This window comes from Staurois parvus, unplaced genomic scaffold (genome assembly GCF_062004578.1).
Source record: "Staurois parvus isolate SC_StPar_1 unplaced genomic scaffold, SC_StPar_1.0 ptg001021l, whole genome shotgun sequence".
NCBI lineage: Eukaryota > Metazoa > Chordata > Amphibia > Anura > Ranidae > Staurois > Staurois parvus.
Genome location: NW_028318817.1, coordinates 263,981 through 280,000, shown reverse-complemented (window position 1 = coordinate 280,000; position 16,020 = coordinate 263,981). Strand labels below are relative to the sequence as shown.

At 45.8% G+C, this 16,020-nt stretch overlaps 1 protein-coding gene across 1 annotated transcript in view; it reads left to right on the top strand.

The window, feature by feature from the left end:
* The window catches only part of TAOK2 (TAO kinase 2), a 107,676-nt gene that overhangs the window by 72,884 nt on the left and 18,772 nt on the right, over window positions 1-16,020 (top strand). Inside the window, exons 13-17 of the mRNA XM_089657684.1 lie at window positions 506-634; window positions 718-954; window positions 4,439-4,567; window positions 7,439-7,642; window positions 7,894-8,133. Coding sequence (XP_089513810.1) covers window positions 506-634; window positions 718-954; window positions 4,439-4,567; window positions 7,439-7,642; window positions 7,894-8,133 — 939 coding nt within the window. The remainder of the gene's footprint in view (window positions 1-505; window positions 635-717; window positions 955-4,438; window positions 4,568-7,438; window positions 7,643-7,893; window positions 8,134-16,020) is intronic.

Sequence of the window (16,020 nt, the reverse complement as noted above, 5' to 3'; positions counted from 1 at the left end):
CTGATGTCGATTCTGCGTAGACCACCAGGCTCATCTATGCCAGACTGCAGTTTTCTGTGCTTTATTCTACAAGAGGAATAAAGCACAGGATATACTCAGTTTTTCTAGGTAGGGATGAATTTGATATTCTTCCCTTCCTCCGAAGATGCAATGAGCTGAACTAACCAGGCTGAAGCTCTGTCACATGGGGTCGGGGGGGAGGGTCAGTAGCAATGTGTAAGCTTCTTGCACGGGGGTTCCTACTCAAAGCTCTGGTAGGCAAACAGGGTACTTGGGGAGCATGTGGGAGGCAAGTTATGTCCTTTTGTAGACTAAACTGATTTTTGCTAATATTCCAGCCCTAGGTTCATCCAACAAATGGTTCTCTCACTTTGTGTCTGACAGGTATATTTTAAAGTGAGCTTTTTTTATTGCGGTGTTTAGTGTTTTAGCCTTCCCTTGTTTACACCCACACACCCAGCCTCCTTGCTGTTCTTGTATTACCATACCGGCTCCTTTTTTCCAGGCTCACGACAACATATATGATGATCCATACCAGCCAGAGATGGAGGCACAGCAGTCGACCTCTGCGGCTCGGCGCAGGGCCTACTGCCGCAACAGGGACCACTTTGCCACTATCCGTACCGCCTCCCTGGTGAGGGTTACTCTTAAGTTTTCTCTGCTTGAGGCTTCTTTGGTTTCCTTGGGTTTGATCTCTGATTCTGTTCTGCATCGCAGGTGACTCGTCAGATTCAGGAACATGAGCAGGATTCGGCCTTACGAGAACAGATGTCCGGGTACAAGCGCATGCGGCGGCAGCACCAGAAGCAGCTGATGGCGCTGGAGAACAAGCTAAAATCTGAGCTAGATGAGCACCAACAGCGTCTGGATAAAGAGCTAGAGGCTCACCGGAGCAATTTTTCTGCAGAGACTGATAAGCTTTCCAAGAAACACCAGGCCATATTTGAAAAGGAGGTGAGTGATGGGTGTTCAGGTACGAGCAGGAGAAGATGGCCCATAATATTTAACAATACCAGTTTGGTGGGCTTGAATTCAGTTTGTAATAAAGGAGTACAGGCTTCCCGAAGGGTCAGTCCAACCAAAACCGTTTTTGGTTGATGTTAGACAGTTAAACAATTTCTTGTATCCCTCAGGAGAGTTCTCTACTTTCATTCCTGTGTCTGCGCTACCGCTGCCATTGCTATTGGGTCTCCCTTTCTCCCTGCTGGATTTATACCAGTAAGGATGTCAGGGTTCACCCTGATTTTGCAGATATGTAAACTTGTTCCAGGTCAGTAAGTGACTCATACCCTAGTGAACCCAGTTGGTCAATGTAGCATCTTCACAAGGAGATAGACAATAGCAGTCCCTGTGTGCCTCTCAGGAAAGGTTTACTTTAACTGCTACCCGACCGCCCTATAGCAAGAGTACTGCTACAGGGCGGCAGGGCTGCGCAAACTTTTGTGTGTGTGTGTGTGTGTGTATATATATATATATATATATATATATATATATATATATATATATATATATATATATATATATATCACACTATATCTATCTATTATATATATATATATATATTTATTTATTGGCACTGCTGAAAATCTAGAGGTCGATCTGCTAACAGCCTAAAGATTTACTGCTACTCAGGGGCTGTGGGCTTCAACAAAATATATATATATATAATAGATAGATATAGTGTGATTTTGTATTTCTGGGTCGGGGTGCGCGCCGCCCTACCTGCAGCACCGTTGGCGGCTACTGCTGTCGATCACTGGGTCCCGGCCAGAGATTCCTTGCTGGCACCACGATAGCAGAGGAGCATTGACAGAGGAGAGGTCTGTATGTAAACATTACAGATCTCTCTCCTGTCAGAACCTGCCTGCTGCTTTGTATTGCTCTGCATAGCAGAGCAATACAAAGCAGCATGCTTACACAGTAAAGCACACACAGACAACACAGCGCCCAGTGATTACCGAGTGCTTTGTTAACTAACAGTCCTCCCTGTCAGCTCAGGCACACTGCTCTGGATGGCTGTGTACAATCCAGAGCAGTATGATTACAGTGAACAGCACACACACCGCCCCCTAGTAAAACACTCCTTACACACAGTTAACCCTTTGATCGCCCCAGATGTTAACCCCTTCCTGCCCAGTGCCATTAGTACAGTGTCAGTGCTTTTATTAGCACTGATCACTGTATTAGCATCAGTGGCAGTTAGTCAACCATCGCCCCCCTCCAGTGTCAGAATGCCTGCCACAGTCCTACTATAGCTCGCTGATCGCCGCCATTACTAGTATAAAGAGAAAAGAAAAAAATTCCAGTATGTATACCTCCATTTGTAGACGCTAAAACTTTCACGCAAGCCAATTAATTTACACGTATTAGGATTTTTTCTAGCAAAGACACGGAGCAGAATACATTTTGGCCTAAATTTATGATTAAATTTGATTTTTTTAAATGTTTTTAACTGGACATGTTTAGTAGCAAAAAGTCAAAAATAGTTGGTTTTTTTTCAAAATTGTTGATAATTTTTTGTTTATAGCGCAAAAAAATAAAAACCGCAGAGGCGATCAAATACCACCAAAAGAAAGCTCCATTTGTGGGAAAAAAAGGACATAAATTTATTTTGGGTGCAGCGTTGCATGACCACGCTATTGTCAGTTAAAATAACGCAGCACCACATCGCAAAAAATGGCCTGGTCAGGAAGGGGTGGAAATCCTCAGGAGGGCGAGGGGTTAAGAAAGGTTTCCACAGAAAAGGCCATAGAATTTGTAAAACAATAAGTGTTTTTTTTTTTTTTTTTTTCCCCCTTAAACAGCTTTACCCTTTACTAGCATTGCTATTAGCTGGTACTGTAGACAGGGCGAATCTGACCGTTCCAGTCTGTATTGCTAGGTAATTAAAAACAGGTTTAGGCTTTAAGCGGAACTTTACCCATAACAGCTTGATAAAAATAATGTCTTTGGCAAGGAACATACATTTCACAATAATAATTATGCTACCAAAATTAGTGTGTGCTGTAAATTGCCTCCAGTATTTCTTCTGCCATTTTGTTGAAGCCCACAGCCCCTGAGTAGCAGTAAATCTTTAGGCTGTTAGCAGATCGACCTCTAGATTTTCAGCAGTGCCAATAAATAAAGAGCAACTGAGCATGTGCAGAGCAGGGTTAGACAGTGTATTACTGGATTTAAAATAGTATAGGCACCTATTAGGAATGTTTTTCATAGCTGTACTTGCAAAAGGGGCCAGCATTAAGTGATCTAGCAGGACTTCATTTGTGACTAAAGTTTCACTTTAACCACCTCCTGTCCGGCCTTTGTATTTAAACGGCTGGACGGTGGCAGTGCAGGGTCGGGTGGCCGTTTATAAATGACCTCCCTGCCCCCTGCTTGTGCGCGCTCCCTGGGAGCGCACAGCACCGCGATCCGGTGGAACACCGATTGTTGTACGGGACCTCTGTGCGAGGTCCCGATCATGTGATCACTGATTGGCCAATCAGTGATCACATGCAGAGTAGTAAGCAAGGTGTCACTTCTGACATCATTGCTTACTACGTGTGAAATCTGTGAATGATCACAGAGGTCACATGGTACAGGGCTATTCACAACAGCCTTGTACCATATGACAAGCTGTGACCAATCACAGCTCACACAGTATTTCTCAATGGCTGCAAGAATGCAACCAGAGAGAAGGAGAAATTATTGCTATTACAGCCTTTATGGGTGTAAAAGCAATCGGTGTAAAAAAAAAAAAAGCTTCATCACCCCCCACAAGTAGTACAGTGTATCCATGGTGACACTTTGCTGCTAGGGTGACAGTATGTAGAAAAAAAAAACTAATATAAAAATATAAAACAAAAAGTTTAAAAATTATAATTTTTGGTTATAAACTAATTTGGGTTATTTTTTTTTTTCACTAAAAAGATAACGGAATAATTTTTGGCCAAGATTTATGATGAAATATTATTTATTTGAAAAATTTTATAAGAAAAACACTTTTTTTTCTACATTTTTGGACTTTTTTATTTACATAACAAAAAAAATAAAAATCCCAGTGATGAATAAATACCCATAAAAATAAAGCTTTATCTGTCTCAAAAAATGCTACAAAATTCATATGGGTACAGTGTTGCATGACCACGCAATTGTCATTCAAAGTGTGATAGCGCTGAAAGCTGAAAATTAATGAATGTGTCAAAACTCAAGGGGAGTAATGTAGCGTTTTCGTGTGCAAAAGAAAAGAAAAACTTTGGGAATGAAGAGAAATAAAGGTGGACACATGGAATCGACTGGGAAGTCAGGTGTGGGTAGGCCTTAGATGGTATGCTACATAGTTTTAAAAGATCTGTGAATATGTTGGAATGTCAGGTCAGCTGAGTGGAGCTTATTGGATTTTGCATAAGTGGGTAACATGGGTCATTCTAATATAATAAACGATTTTTCTTGCCTACAGGCCAAGGCAGCTCTGACAGAGGAAAAGAAGTTTCAGCAGCACATCCTGGGCCAGCAGAAGAAGGAGCTGACCAACCTGCTGGAGAGCCAGAAGAGGCAGTACAAGATCCGCAAGGAGCAACTCAAAGAGGTTCGCAAAACTGAGGGGCCAAAACAAGGACTGGCTGGATTGGATTATTTCTTGTAATCCTGAATCTTGCAAAGAAAAGGAGATATATATATATATATATATATATATATATATATATATATATATATATATATATATATATATATGAGAGATCACAGTATGCCCGGGGGCACGGTGTGGAACATACTGTAAGATATACAGCACAGTTTACAGGGTGATGCTCAGTATAGGCTTGTACAGCATAGTGCACAGAGGGAATGCTGTAGACTATAGGATGCACAGAGGGGTGTGATATAAATCGGTGGTATAGGATGTACAGCACAGTGTGCAGGGTGACTTGGTTTGGAGTATAGGATGTACAGAGGGCCATGGTATAGCATGTAGAGTGTACAGCATAGTGTGCAGAGGGATTGCTGTAGAATATAGGAACATAGTGTACAGAGGGATATCTTTAGAATATGGGGATGTATAGAGGTATGTGGTGTGCAGTGTAGGATGTACAGCACAGTGTGCAGGGTGACTTGGTTTGGAGTATAGGATGTACAGAGGGCCATGGAATAGCATGTAGAATGTATATCGTAGTGTGCAGAGGGATTGTTGTAGAATATAGGAAAATCGTGTACAGAGGGGTGCGGTGTGGAGTATAGGATGCACAGCACAGTGTGCAGGTTGACATAGTTTGGAGTATAGGATGTACAGAGCGGTGTAGTATAGAGTATGTGATGTACAGCACTGCGTGCAGGTAAGGCTTGTGGTCTGGAATGTATGATGTACAGAGGGATGTGATGTGGAGCATAGGATGTACTTAACAGTATGCAGAGAGATGTGTATATGGAGTATAGAATGTACAACCCAGTGTGCAGGGTGGAATATAAGATGTAAAGGGGGGATCCTTAGAATTTAGAATGTACAGAGGGATGTGGTGTGCAGTATAGGATGTACAGCACAGTGTGCAAGGTGATGTTTAGAGTGTAACATGTACAGAGGGGTGCTGTGTGCAGTATAGAAAGTACAGCGCAGGTTGACATGGCGTGGAGTGTAGGATGTACAGAGCGATGTGGTGTGGAGTGTAGGATGTATAGCACAGTGTGCAGGTAAGGCTTGTGGTATGGTGAATGTAGGATGTATAGCACAGTGTGCAGGCTGACGTGGTTTTGAGTATAGAATATACAGGGGTGACATGGTGTGGAGTATAGGATGTACAGGGGGGGCGTGGAGTATAGGATGTACAGGGGGGGCGTGGAGTATAGGATGTTCAGGGGGGGCATGGTGTGGCGTATAGGATGTACAGGGGGGCATGGTGTGGAGTATAGGATGTACAGGGGGGCATGGTGTGGAGTATAGGATGTACAGGGCGGCATGGTGTGGAGTATAGGATGTACAGGGGGGCATGGTGTGGAGTATATAGATGTACAGCACAGTCTGCACAGGGGGTGATGTAGGATGTACAGAGGGGCATGGTGTAGAGTATAGGATGTACAGGGGGGCATGGTGTGGAGTATATAGATGTACAGCACAGTGTGCACAGGGGTGTGATGTAGGATGTACAGGGGGGCATGGTGTGGAGTATAGGATGTACAGGGGGGCATGGTCTGGAGTATAGGATGTACAGCACAGTGTGCACAGGGGTGTGATGTAGGATGTACAGAGGGGCCTGGTCTGGAGTATAGGATGTACAGGGGGGCATGGTGTGGAGTATAGGATGTAAAGCACAGTGTGCACAGGGGTGTGATGTAGGGTGTACAGAGGGGCCTGGTCTGGAGTATAGGATGTACAGCACAGTGTGCACAGGGGTGTGATGTAGGGTGTACAGGGGGGCATGGTGTGGAGTATAGGATGTACAGCACAGTGTGCACAGGGGTGTGATGTAGGGTGTACAGGGGGGCATGGTGTGGAGTATAGGATGTACAGCACAGTGTGCACAGGGGTGTGATGTAGGATGTACAGGGGGGCATGGTGTGGAGTATAGGATGTACAGCACAGTGTGCACAGGGGTGTGATGTAGGGTGTACAGGGGGGCATGGTGTGGAGTATAGGATGTACAGGGGGGCATGGTCTGGAGTATAGGATGTAAAGCACAGTGTGCACAGGGGTGTGATGTAGGATGTACAGGGGGGCATGGTCTGGAGTATAGGATGTACAGCACAGTGTGCACAGGGGTGTGATGTAGGATGTACAGGGGGGCATGGTGTGGAGTATAGGATGTACAGCACAGTGTGCACAGGGGTGTGATGTAGGGTGTACAGGGGGGCATGGTGTGGAGTATAGGATGTACAGGGGGGCATGGTCTGGAGTATAGGATGTAAAGCACAGTGTGCACAGGGGTGTGATGTAGGATGTACAGGGGGGCATGGTCTGGAGTATAGGATGTACAGCACAGTGTGCACAGGGGTGTGATGTAGGGTGTACAGGGGGGCATGGTGTGGAGTATAGGATGTACAGCACAGTGTGCACAGGGGTGTGATGTAGGGTGTACATAGGGGCCTGGTCTGGAGTATATGGTGAACAGAGGGAAGTGGAATGTAGGATGTACAGAGGAATATCATGCAGAGTATAGCATGTGCAGGCTGGAACAAGGTGGAATGTAAAGAAGGGTGCGGAGTATAGATATACTGGAGCAGAACACTGAGGAAAGCACCTTTTATAACTAAATGCTTCTAAATATTTGTTACCTGCTGTCCAAACAATGCAAGAGCAGCTAATATGCAGTCTGGGATTTGAGGGCCTCAAAACTGTGTCTCCACCCCCCACCCCCCCCCTCCATTTTTGAATGCTAGCAATAGCCTTCATAGAGTAGAACAGGAAAGGCTCCTTTTGGGCTTCATACGGCCTGAATATTTGACGTAATGTATATATGTGCCTTTCTGGCAGGAGTTGCAGGAGAATCAGAGCACGCCAAAGCGAGAGAAGCAGGAGTGGCTACTCCGCCAGAAGGAGAGCATGCAGCACTACCAGGCAGAGGAGGAGGCCAACCTCCTGCGCAGGCAGCGCCAGTACTTCGAGCTCCAGTGTCGGCAGTATAAACGAAAGATGCTGCTAGCAAGGCACAACCTGGACCAAGACCTTCTCAGAGAGGTGGGTGCCAGTTTCCTCTCCTTGGTCATGGAGTGAGGTTGAATAGTGGAGACATAGGCAGCAAAAACCTGCAGAGGATCCAACCGCTCCCAGCTATTTCCAAAACTGATGAAAAAAATGTTGACTGGGGTTCTTTATGTTGATTGCACAAATGTCTAAAACGTTTTTAAAGGACTTCCGATTTCTTCTAACCGCTGTAAATAACAGAATGTGTTGGTTTTTTTTTTTGTTTATTTTTGTTTTTTTTGCAGGAGCTGAACAAGAAGCAGACGCAACGAGACCTGGAGTGCGCCATGTTATTGCGACAGCACGAGTGCACCCAGGAGTTGGAGTTCCGCCATCTGCAGCTGCTGCAGCACACGCGCAGTGAACTGATCCGTCTGCAGCACCAAACAGAGCTGGGCAACCAGCTGGAGTACAACAAGCGGCGGGAGCAGGAGCTTCGCCAGAAACATGCCGCCGAAGTCCGACAGCAGCCCAAGAGCCTGAAAGTAAGGCCTGGGGAGGAGGAGGAGAATGATGATGATGAGGAGGAGGAGGAGGAGGGGGGAGAAAGTGGCACTTTCAGCCTCTACAGCTCTGAGGATGAGGAACAAGCGTCAGATGCAGTGGCTTCTTTAGAGCGCACCTCGGCAGATGGCAGTCCAGGCCCTGATGTCCCTTACTTTGAGTTGACGTCTCTGCAAATTGCAGAGCCGGAGGTTTCCCTCCGCTCAGGGCACTCACAGGTTTCCTCCTCCCTACCGAGCCATGCTCTTTGTGCTGCTTTAACCCTTCTGGCAGCTTCCAGGCCCTCCTGCCCGTGGTCTCTGCTTCCCCTGCTAATGGCGCTCCTCACCCTGTGGAGGCCAGGGCCACTTTTAGACTCTGTACTCATGGCCCTCGAGACCCTTGGGGCCAGCCTGCTCTGTGGCTACATACTGTTGTGCTGGGTGTTTGCTCTAAGCCCCACCTCCTTCGTATTACTGGCGCAGAGCTCGGGGGCACTGGCTGTGCTGGCCTTGAGTTATAGGCTTAGGCTGTATTATGTACCAGTATTGGCTATAGCAGTTGGGGTGTTTACCTCCCCTGGGATTTTCCTGTCCATTTCCCTGGCAGCCGGCTCTTTGGGAAAGCCTTCGAGTCAGTGGCTTAAGGAGTGGCCAAAGCGAGGGCGTAAATTATGGCTGAAGGCGCTGCTGCGGTTGCCGCAGCCAGTCTTCAGGGTCCTCCAACGCTGTGGGGCAGTGCGAGAAGGCGGGCTCTTCTCCCTTTTCCCAAAAACGTACAAAGGTGGCTACAGGAGCCGTATACCTGTCCTCGCCAGGCAGTCCAGGGCCAGCAGTAAGGAGCCCTGGTGGAAGAAGCTTGTCAGGGCTCCATCACGTATTGCAAAAGCGGTAAACGAGAGCCTTACCAAAGGGGTGCGGAGGCTCTGTGCAGTCCTGCCTCCAGTAGCGCTAGATTACATGGAACGGTTAAAACTCCTGAGACAGGAAAGGCCCAGCCGCATTCCGAGACTGATGACCCGCGAACAGAGGCAGAGGGAGGCTGCCAAGCGCAGGGAGCAGCGGGGACCACAAGTAGGGAGGTCAGTAGGAAGAGCCAGTACAGCCAGGCGATCAAACCCTCCAATCCCCTGGAGGTGAAAGAGATGGCACGAGGTGTCACAGCCTTTCCCCAAACTGTAATGTGCCTTATTACATGGAGCAGGAGTGAAGGAATTGTTACATGGAAATGTCACCCCAAAACCAATGCTATCTTCAGTATCGGTCATCCCTCCCCTGTGCCACCAATGTGACATATAAAGCAGTCCAAAGTTCTAACTTTATGTCTGCCTTAAACAAGTATGGAGGCCTTCAGGAGAATGTATGGGAATAGGTAAAACGCCTGTCAGATTGTTTTTGCCATCTGTGTCCCATTAGGTAGATTTCCCTTCATGTCCTGTTTCTGTAGACACAACAGGAAGTGAGAGGAAATCTCTCTAAAGTAAGGGAAATTCCCCGTTGTCATCAAAACAGATGACCCTACTTAGAGATTTCCTCTCAGTTCCTGTTCTGGTGACAACCCCTAATTTTAGATTTTCCCCCACTCTGGGAACAATGGTCACCGCGACTAAAGGAGAGTGAAAATCTTCCCTGGAGGGGCCACTGACAGCATTGAAAACCTGACAGGGGTTCTAAATCTTTCCCACTCAAAAAGTTTTGACTTCGTTTACACTTTAGCAATATGGTTCCGCAGTGCTCCAAATCCAGGTCTGATGATCTAATGCCATGGCATGAAGTATGTTCCTCCTGCACACCTTACTGGAATCAGCCATGTGGTCAAAAGGGTGCTGCAACAACTTCTAACTGGTCAGTCCATAACATAATGGGTAAGAGATGTGACCAGCACGCCACCAAGCGTGTCTCAAAATGCAAAGATTTTTTTTTTTTTTTTTGTTCTTTTGTTTTTTTTTTTTTGGTTTTTTTTGTTTTTGGTTTTTTTTTGTTTTCACAATTACTCAGAGGAGCAACATTTTGAGCCTGTGCAGGGCCCTTGATCAGGCATTGTAACAGTCTCCCTGCACAGTCCAGAACCATTGCTTTTCTATTTGATCTGGCAATAAAAACAGCTCTGCACTTTTTGAAGCATGCTCGTCGGTGTGCTGGCAACTACGACATCCCTCCAAGGGGGAGCCAAACTCAGTAGAGACGCCAACTGAAGTGAATGCAGGCTCTGCTGATGTCAGCATTTACCTTACAGAGCTTTCAGGAGACACCTGACCTAATGCCGCAGTTATTTCACATGACCTGGACCTGAAGCACCAGAGGCCCTTTTTGCTATGCGGCAAACTAGTTGTTATTATACAGGATTTATGGCGCCAACAGTTTGCTCAGCGCTTTACAATATAACGGGAGACAATACAGCAACAATACAAGAGGGTTAGGAGGGCCCTGATCCTGGGAGCTTACAATCTAGTTATAACACTTCACCCTCCCTGCTCTTTAAAGCAGACAAAAAGATTAGGGTTTATGTCTCGATATCCCACCCCTTCCCGATCCTGCAGATAACCCCCTTTTCCCCCTCCCCCCCCCCAGCAAAGTAATGACTGTGAAGTTGACCGCTGCTTCGGGGGAACAGATTTTATATGTGTTTACTGAAGTTCTTACAAAGGTTTCTATTTTAAGTGATGACAATTTTGCACACGGTAACTTTATAAAATATAGATATATTTTCTAAAGAGTAATTTATATCACCGCGTTGGCAGACGATCCTCTGCTTTGCTGCGGTGTCACGAAGCATGGAAAGTGACTACGTGGTCACACAATGCAGTTGTTTTCGTCTGTAACTAATTTTTGAACAGACCAATTCGGTGAGAGTATATGAGGTGACGAAATGAGGCCTGTTGGGTAACAGGCTGTAGAGCAGTTGAAGTAATTTCATGCCTTTAGTGTGGAATCAAATGACACACAATTAGAAATAGTGCAGTGCTTTGGCTTGTTAGGAAAGAAGGGAATACTTTTCCACCACACAAGGTTTATTTATTTTTAGATAGACCTCTGTACCCTAATAGTAAGGTTTGTGTTGTCCTAAAACCTGACCTATTGGGATAACTTTAGAGCCAAACTCCAGGGAAATCTAAACACGCTCTTTACTCCAGTTTTTAGTATTTCTTAAAGCAGACGTCAGTTTAGTATTTCTTAAAGCAGACCGGTGGCAAGGTCCGCTTATTCAAGTTGTTGCTCCTCTCCTCCATAAAATGCTGCAAAAGTACCAGTGGTGGGAAAAGCGATTAATATACTCGCCTTTCCCTGGCTTCCTCCCCCAGCTGCTAGCCAACGGTGATGTCAACATCCTCCAAGATCTGTCCGGAAGGCGTATGAGTAGCCCAAATTCTGCAAGATGTTCCCACATTGTGGCACTTCGCACAAAATTTGGGCTGCTCCATATTCCCAGGGATCATGTCGGCAGGAAAATGTCACCCACTGAGGGGGAAGATCTGCTTTCAAAAGTAATTTTTTTTTAGTATGGTTAGTACCCTGCCTGAGATCTTTCTTGATGAACATAACCTGGCTAAGGTAACCACAACTATTTTTTAGGTAGAATTGTGTGCCCTAATAGTAAGGGTTGCCCTAAAACCCAACCTATTGGGATAACTTTAGAGCCAAACTCCAGGGAAATCTAAACACGCTCTTTACTCCAGTTTTTAGTATCTCTTAAAGCAGACGTCAGTTTAGTAATTCTTAAAGTAGACCGGTGGCAAGTTGTTGCTCCTCTCCTTCTCAAAATGCTGAAAAACTACCTGTGGCGGGAAAAGCGATAATATTCTCGGCTTCCTCCCCCAGCTGCTAGCCAACGGTGGCATCATTCTCCTTCCAGACAGATCTTGGGGGATGTTGAGTAGCCCAAATTCTGCAAGATGTTCCCACATTGTAGCACTTATCACAAAATTTGGGCTGCTCAGCATTCCCAGGGATCTTGTCGGCAGGAAAATGTCACCCACTGAGGAGGAAAGAATGCTTTCAAAAGTATTTTTTTTTTCAGTATTGTTACTACCCTGCCTGGAATCTTTCTTGATGAACATAACCTGGCTAAGGTAACCACAATAATTTGTTAGATAGAATTGTGTACCCTAATAGTAAGGTTTGTGTTGCCCTAAACCCTGACCTATTGGGGTAAGGTAAGGTAACCACAACACCTCGTGGTGCATTAGAGTGTCTGTGACGTCAACTCGATCCCTCTGGATCCAAAGTCTCAATTTTTTTTTTTCCCCTTGCAAGAGATCATGCCCCGCCCAGTGTGATAACCCCGGCCTCCTGTGGTTCAGATGTAGGAACCGAGCACTAGTAAAGGAGTGGCTTATGCAGGCCATAGACGGGCCGTTTATCGGCCGAATTTTCGTCCAAACGAAAAATCGGCAGTTATTCAGTGGTGTCGCCATGCCGACTTTTCAGGGTGACGAGGAGTATATTGTAATAGTGTGTTTAGCTGTTTTCCCGGAGTTTGGCTTTAACCGGTTAACTGAGAAGACACTACTCATCAAAGCATGAAAGATAAGTATCTTTGTGACCCATTATAAAGAAGCCTGCACCAGATTTCCTGGCCTTATATTTGGGGTATCATTTCTGTGTGATGTTAAGCATTAGGACTGTAATATGGGATCAGACCACTGGGGTCACCTTGGAAGGGTTTTTTTTTTTTGTTCTGTTTTTTGTTTTTATGTTTGAGGGCTCATGCTGGTCTCTTTGGCAGTGAAGAGGTTATCGCCTTCTACTCCCAATTTCTACTGTCTTTACAACAAGATTGTTGAGGGTGTAGCCTGTCCACTGTCTACCTTCACTGTCTGCACCAGGGACATAGGACCTGCTGACTTTCTGTCCAAAAAGCTTACACAGTAAGGCTGAGAGCAAGGCTCGGCAACACCTAGCAGCCATTCAGAATCTTTTGCTGATTGCACTTCAATGGTCAGTCTGCCCGATCTTCATATTTCAGATGCTAGAGAGGTAAACCCTTAACAGATCCTTATATCTCTTGGGGACTTGTGTTGTAATCCAAGTGCTCGAGTTCCTGGTCTGCATCTTGGCCTTGGCCAGTTTTAGAGTCCTCTTCTCCACTTCAGTGAGCTGGAACAGCTAAACCTAAGAGATCCCAGCCATCTAAGGTGGGCCCACTCTACTACATGGTCAACTGGAATCCAAGTGCTTTAGTTCCTGTTCTGCATCCCAGGCTTTGACCAATTTTAGAGTCGCCCTCTCCACGTCCGTGAGCTGGAACAGCTAAACCTAAGAGATCCCAGCCATGTAAAGTGGGCCCTTTCTACTACATGGACAACTGGAATCCAAGTGCTTTACTTCCTGGTCTGCATCCCGGCCTTGGCGATTTTTAGAGTCGTCATCTCCACTTCAGTGAGCTGGAACAGGAGCTAAACCTAAGAGATCCCAGCCATGTAAGGTGGGCCCATCCTACTACATGGACAACTGGAATCCAAGTGCTTTAGTTCCTGGTCTGCATCCCAGGCTTTGACCATTTTCAGAGTCGTCCTCTCCACTTCAGTGAGCTGGAACAGGAGCTAAACCTAAGAGATCCCAGCCCATCCTACTACATGGACAACTGGAATGCTGCTTTAGGGCTTCTGTACACCGGCAATTGTTGAGAAAGTAGCTCAAAGGAGCTTCTTTGAGCAACCAAAGCAACTTAAAGTGGTTGTAAACCCTTCCATATGCCCAGTGTAGTGACCAGCCTCAAGTGATACGCAGAGGTGAAATAAATCCTCCAACATAAGTTGTACCTGTTTATCTGTAGTCTTCGCTACATCCGTTCAAAGTTCAGAATTGGTAAAGCTTGTCTGAGAGTTCAGAAAAAAAGTGGGTGGAGAGCTGAGATTACGTACTGCAGAGCTCAGTGAGGAGCGCTTTGAGAGCTGATTGGAGGGAAGGGACATACCCCCCTCCACACAGTTCACAGGAACAGAGCTGAAGCTTGTCAATCTGCTGAAGGTCCCTCCGCTGTCACCATTTTTCTTTTGGTGTCAGGCAAATTTGTCAGAATTGATTCGTGCAGGTAGCAGAGGAATGAAGCTGCAGACAGAAATGGTACTTGGTGCTCTTAACTGAGACAAGTACACACTATAGAGGGATATGCTTTGTTCCTATTTCATGTCTGAGGTTTACAACCGCTTTAAAGCAGCTCAAAAGCAAGTCAAAGCGTATCAGAAGCACCTGAAAGCCTACGGCATTGGACTCTAATGCCTATGAACAGGATCCCTTAAAGATTTGCTGATTTAGGTTTTGTGACCCAAATCTTGATCAAGGCCAGTAAAGGATTATTTTTTTATAAGCAAGAAGTCGAAAAATACAGCCGACATATTTTGAGGGCTCATAAATCCCGCTTCTTCATGGCTTTACAGACTATTGGAGACAATACTGGACAGGTAATTGCACAATATAAAGATTATAGTAATAACAGCAAGGGATGTCTGTCAGCGGTGTAAAAAAAACACACACAAAACAAAAAACCTTTACTGGACTTGATGTAGAATTGTGGTGCTCATGTCTTTCTATATACTGTACAGACTGACCCTGTGGATCACCATTCCCATTATCATTGCACTTTGCACTGCTTTATTGTGTAAGCTCTGCTGTGTGTCTTGGTGTCACTCGCTCTGCTGTGTGTCTTGGTGTCACTCGCTCTGCTGTGTGTCTTGGTGTCACTCGCTCTGCTGTGTGTCTTGGTGTCACTAGCTCTGCTGTGTGTCTTGGTGTCACTAGCTCTGCTGTGTGTCTTGGTGTCACTAGCTCTGCTGTGTGTCCTGGTGTCACTAGCTCTGCTGTGTGTCCTGGTGTCACTAGCTCTGCTGTGTGTCTTGGTGTCACTAGCTCTGCTGTGTGTCTTGGTGTCACTAGCTCTGCTGTGTGTCCTGGTGTCACTCGCTCTGCTGTGTGTCCTGGTGTCACTAGCTCTGCTGTGTGTCTTGGTGTCACTAGCTCTGCTGTGTGTCTTGGTGTCACTCGCCCTGCTGTCTCTTTTTGTGTGTATTGAAGTGATTGAACAGGCAAGTAGTATGCTTGGCCATGCAGACCCATCCAAGTGACCCATTCTGAGAGTTTGTGTACATCGGAGTTTCAGACCTGAACAAGTCTTCTGCAGGCCATACATGGTTCGAATTCCGAACGATTTTTCGTACGAAATTCGAAAACGTCGTTCGCTCGGTAATCTGATGGCGCCATCAAAGATTTCGAAAATCGGCCAACCAAGTGATAAAGTTCACCCCATATAACAGGTGAAACTTCTGTTCCTTCCAGGTCACGGCTCATGGCGCATATTCTTTTTGGAAAAACGATCGTACGATTTGACCATCGAGTCGAAAATCGGTCGTTTTTTACGAATTTTCCAACATGCCCGATCACCAAAAAGGGGAGGAACCACGAAAATCGGCCGGTGCCATTGACCCCACTAACAGAGCGAATATCGGCCGATTATTCTTAGGTCCGATTTTCGTATGAAAAATCGGTCGAATTTTGACCCATGTATGGCCGGCCTTCGGAGTAACGGTTTAAATCCTAAGTTGAATGTTTTCGGATAGTGCAGACCGCTGGTTTTGCGTTGTACTTTGCTCTGTGTAACCTGTTCTATCCTTTTTATTTCTTGTGTCTGTGGGAATGAAGTGTAAAAGTGGAACTATGGCCAAAACTCTGAAAAGACGTTTTATGATGCAGTCTGCCGCTTGCATTAATACAGCCGCTTCACACTGTAATATAGTCTTGTTGTTTGTTTTTTTTTTAACCTGGTGATCCTGCCAGTAGATGTTTTCCTACTTCCTGCAGCTAGTCCAAGGACAGGCTCCTTTAGAGCACAAGGTGAGAAAGCCAAAGAGCACAGTCCCACCCCACTTCAGCAGCATAGGTCGATTTTGTCCA